The 4,907-nt window shown below is 31.6% G+C and overlaps 1 protein-coding gene across 1 annotated transcript; it reads right to left on the reverse strand.

Annotated features, from left to right (window-relative positions):
- Positions 1-256: 256 nt before the first annotated feature.
- Positions 257-3,119, reverse strand: LOC107496685 (uncharacterized). Its single transcript, XM_016118001.3, has 6 exons — positions 2,903-3,119; positions 2,537-2,609; positions 2,351-2,444; positions 1,664-1,780; positions 1,520-1,577; positions 257-1,400 (listed from the first exon to the last, which is right to left on the reverse strand). The coding sequence occupies exons 1-6, from the start codon at positions 2,933-2,935 to the stop codon at positions 855-857; spliced, it is 921 nt and encodes a 306-aa protein (XP_015973487.1). The 5' UTR covers positions 2,936-3,119; the 3' UTR covers positions 257-854.
- Between the last annotated feature and the right edge of the window lie 1,788 nt (positions 3,120-4,907).

Here is a 4,907-nt window from a genome sequence, read left to right on the forward strand (position 1 = left end):
TTTACATGTTACTTTAGAGATAGTAGGGTAGCATTCACCATACTATTATTATCAAACAGTTATTTTATGGTTCATAGTCCTAAACCCAAGTGAGAATAAGTAGTTTAACTATCTTGCAAGAGCTTGGAGAATTAAGTGGACAATCATAAAAGAAATCACTCATCTTTTTTAATACATAGCAAGTGAATATTATAAAGAAAGTTGAATAATGTTGAGTCCTATGTTTCAGAAGAAACTTGTAGAGTTTGAAAAAGGATTTTGATTGATCAAAAAGAAGAATCCACTTTAACTGATATATCCTTAGGCACCATCATACATAACATAAAAATCATACTCGGAAATGGAGGACGATTAGCTAGGGCGTCAGGTGCTACAACAAAACTGATTGCAAAAAAGGGAAATCGGCCACATTAAAATTACGTTCTGGGGAGGAGTTTGATATCCAAAAACTGCTCAGCAACAATCAAACAAGTAGGGAATGTTGGGGTCGCAAGCATACAAATATAGTGAATTGGAAAGGGATTGCTTAAGGGAGGCACCCTTCATTAGATTTTGAACCATAAAATCTAATACAATGCCTACCATAAGCAATCCCTCCATCAGATGATAAACTAATAACTTATCAAATTACATTAAGGTGAAACATTTCTAAGAAGAAACCATCTCTACATTTTTTTTTAACTCTAAACTAAGGTGGTAAGGAGAGTAATCATCAAATGCAATCTCCATCCTAACCTTCCTAAACACTAAGGATCTGTCTTAACTCTCTAGTCCTAAAAGATCTAACTCTAGTTCTCCAATCAGAACTTACAAATCACACTATTTCATAGTTAAACTAATGCTGAGTGACTCACCTATGTTTCTTCGTCATAATCTTCGTCGTCTTCATCTATCCTTCCGTTTATGTTCGCCAACTGAATGGTGTCGATGCTCATTTTTTCCATGTCCGAAAAGGACCATCCAGGGTATTCCTCGTGCTTCTCTTCTACTGTTTGTTTTGCAGAAGAGGTAACCGGAACAGGAGTTGGTGCGTCTGATGAATCCATTACTGGGACTGGAGCTTGTGTGTCCGATGAAGCCATTACTGGGACTGGAGCTTGTGTGTCGAATGAATCCATATCCTCATCAACTGGAGCCATATTTAAGTCGATATTCCTTACACACGCTTCGGCTGGCCTGCTAACTGACAAACTCGGCTTAACTTCTTCATGTTCCAACACATTTTCCGGGCTTTCACTGCTATGTGTGTGCTTGCCATTTTGCTTCAATACATCAGATTCATCTTCAAACTTGACATGTGAAATCATTTCATGATCATGATCTGCTGTTCTCTGTCCTCGGCCACGACCTCTACCTCTCCCCCTACCCCTTCCTCTGCCACTAGTATTTCTGGCCTCTAGCTGCGCAAATTATAAAATAACATAAAAAAAAACTGATATATTACTGCGGATTCATACAAGAAAAAGGAGAAGTCATATAACTTCTAATTTGAAGTAATTTAAAACATTTGATACATTACCATCTTATTTCTCTTTTGCTCCTCATCACTGTCATTATCATCACCTTCCGCAACTTTCCTGATGTAAGATACAAGATAAACAAAATTCAGCGAGAATAGAACATTTTCAAAATAACAAACAACAGAATCAAGCAAAGCACAAACCTCCTCTTAGGGATAGAACGATCATCACCCGTCGCACCAGAACCACCTAAATCAGGAACCTTGTTGAGAATATCTTTCAGAAAATCAAACACATTAAATGTCTGGACACAATGCTTTCTGCAAAGGCAAGGATTCAAGTAATTGAAGCTATTAGATACTAGAAAGAGGAGCATAACACTTGAGTAAAACATTCAGAAAGCAACGCCATCCCAAAATTTTATATGCCTTCGACCTTTTCCATTGGTCTATTTATATGTATGTATTCGATAAATGGAAGATTATAAAGGGGAATTTAATCTTAAACATCTTTGGATATCAAACCAAAAGAAGAACATGAAAGGATAATGTGAATAAGCAAACTATCAATAGAATTAGGCCTCGTTCGGTAACTATCTCAGGACAAAAATACAAAAACATGTTTTGAAGACAGATGCATACATACACAAGGAAAATTTTCCGAAATTTCTGTCCACAAAGAAAAAGCTACAAACGATGGGGACAGAGACAAAGACACAACTTTTCTGTCTTATCAGTATTTTTGTCCTGAGACACTTACCAAACCAACCTCGAAGATCTCCTATTCTTATGAACATCATTGCTATCACCAACCAAACAAAAAAAGGAACCTACATGTCAATATATCCTTAACACAAAATCAAAAATTGAAGCCAAAAGAATATCACTTACAAATGCAAAGCAGTCATGGTCTTTGCCCCTCTCCTAAGAGTTATATCATATGTCCTATTACACAAATCTTGCAGGAATAGCTCTAATGCTTTAGCTGCCATTATACACAAACAAGAGATAAATTGATACAAATTCCTCAAAACATATAACAAGAAAAAATAAATACACCAATAAGAGACTACTTACAAACTAGAAGAGGCACAGCCATAGCAATCTTCCCTACATCCTCATCAGCTTGCATGATTTTCTTAATCCTAGCCTGTCAATAATGAACAAAATAGCACAACAACCAATTCATTAACAAAGGTCAACAATTCCCACACTTAATTTATACCCATTTGAGAATATATCATAATATATAACAATAACAATAAATAGAAAACAAGTTTACACATTAAAACATGAATAAAGGAAATTCCAAAACCAAACATGAACCAATACAATGGAAACAAAACCCCCATAAAAGAATCACAATGATTACAAATGCAAAAGATTAAGTTACAAACTTTCAGCAAAAGGGTATAAGAAAACGAGGAAAAGGCCAGAACTTACCGCAGGGAAACGTGTATCCAGTTTCTTCCTCATGTTTCTCTTTTGCAGTTTTTCTTGTGAAGAAAAGAAAAACCCTTCTCGAGTGGTTTATATGAAGAAGAAGAAGGAAGAGATAAGAGTATCAAACGAAGAAGAAGAAGAAGAAGTGAAAAGGGGAAAAGTTTTGTTTGTTATGGATTTTGAGAATGGAGGTTCCACAAAGCGGTATTCTAGGAGACTCCTACGGTGTAAACCTTTTTTGTCTTTTGATTTTTGAAACTTATCACGTTGACCACTCCTTTCTTTTCAGTTTTCAAGCTCCTAACTAATTAAGATAAAATAAAAAGAAAATAAAGGTCAATATATATGAATATGAGGGCGAAAAAAGATATTCGGAAGATAAATAAAAAAATTGGTAAAATAAATATTTTTAAAATTTATATATATTGTTTGAGATTTGTTAGGATTTTTTGTTAAATAAATAAAAAAAATTATTTATAAAAATATATAATGCTAATCTCTTTAAAGATTGAATTATAAGATATTCAGTATATAATTTATAATAAACTAAAACACTAAATTCTTATATATAACTAGTTTTCCCTAACAAAAGATTAGTAGAAAAAGAAGAAATTAATGAATGCGACGTAGTTACCCTAACACGTGGCGTCCACCATCAAAGACAACTTGTGAGATGAGACCCATTAACCCTATGCTTCCTCCAACTTTTTACTAAAAAATCTCTATTAATTTACTGGATTTTAACTAATTTGTTGGTAAATGGTTTTCAGTTAATTCAGTTAAATCCTTTGATTCGGAAAATCATTTATATCTCTTATATAATCAACGGTTAAGATCTGATGATAAGCTTTTAAAAAAAAAACATGATCAATGAGATAAGTATCAAATTTGAAATATAGTCTTGGTAAAATATTACCAAAAATCATGTAACAAATTTGACACTGAATCTTAATCGAGATAAGTATCCAACCTATTTTTTTGGTGCCCTTCTATTTGATCTATGTTTAGTATTTTATCGTTGAGTGTGCAATTATGTCTTGAATATGTAATATATTGCCTGCCATAAAAATAATAATAATGAATATATTGACATCATTGTGGATATACTTTGGATAAAATATACTTTATACATGCCAAAAATAAGTTATCTTATATTATATATTATTTGTATATTTATAGTTATTTTTTTAATACAATTTCCCCTATTAAAGTATAAGTGTGTTTGATATAAACAATCTATCTAAATCATTAGTAATATTGAATTTCCGTAAAAAAAATTAATAATATTGAATTAAAGTATTTGGATTGCTGTCATGTGTGTTTTTTTTTAATTTGGTTGCATCCCATTGCTGACAATGATAAGATATATTTATGGTGTTTGCTTGGGTGCTTACAAAAAGTTGCCTAATTTACTAAAAAAAAAATAAATATTAATATTTAATTTAAAAAATATAAAAATAAATAATTTTTAAATATTTAAAACTTACCTTAAAAGATAACTTCGACAAAATCGGCACCACACTTATAGGCATCAAAGAATTTGTCTATATTTATAACTTACAAGGTAATTTATGGAAAATAAATCCTCTCTATTTTTTCATTGGAGAGAATCAAATGTGATCTCTCATCTTTAATTCTATAAATGCGACTAAAAATTAATAAGAGAGAGAACAATAAATAATGAGATCACACACTGAACACTATCCAATTTTTTTTTTTTTTTACTCAAAAGGATCCACTTCCGTAACTTATATTATCTTTCAAGTTTCAAATGATATCCTATTTATAAATTTTAGGGAAGGTGTCTACTTTGAATTTCATTTAAGGTGGTATATGTTATATAATTAGGGTGTTTAAATTTAAATCGATCCAGATTAAACCGTTTATCTAATTCAATTCAAATCGAAAATCGATTAAAATCGTATTAATTTAGATTTGATTAGATTCTATTTTTTGCAAACTGCTGATTAGATCGGATCAATTTTTTGAATCTATTTTTTATAAT

The sequence above is a fragment of the Arachis duranensis genome, chromosome 7 (genome assembly GCF_000817695.3).
Source record: "Arachis duranensis cultivar V14167 chromosome 7, aradu.V14167.gnm2.J7QH, whole genome shotgun sequence".
Lineage (NCBI taxonomy): Eukaryota > Viridiplantae > Streptophyta > Magnoliopsida > Fabales > Fabaceae > Arachis > Arachis duranensis.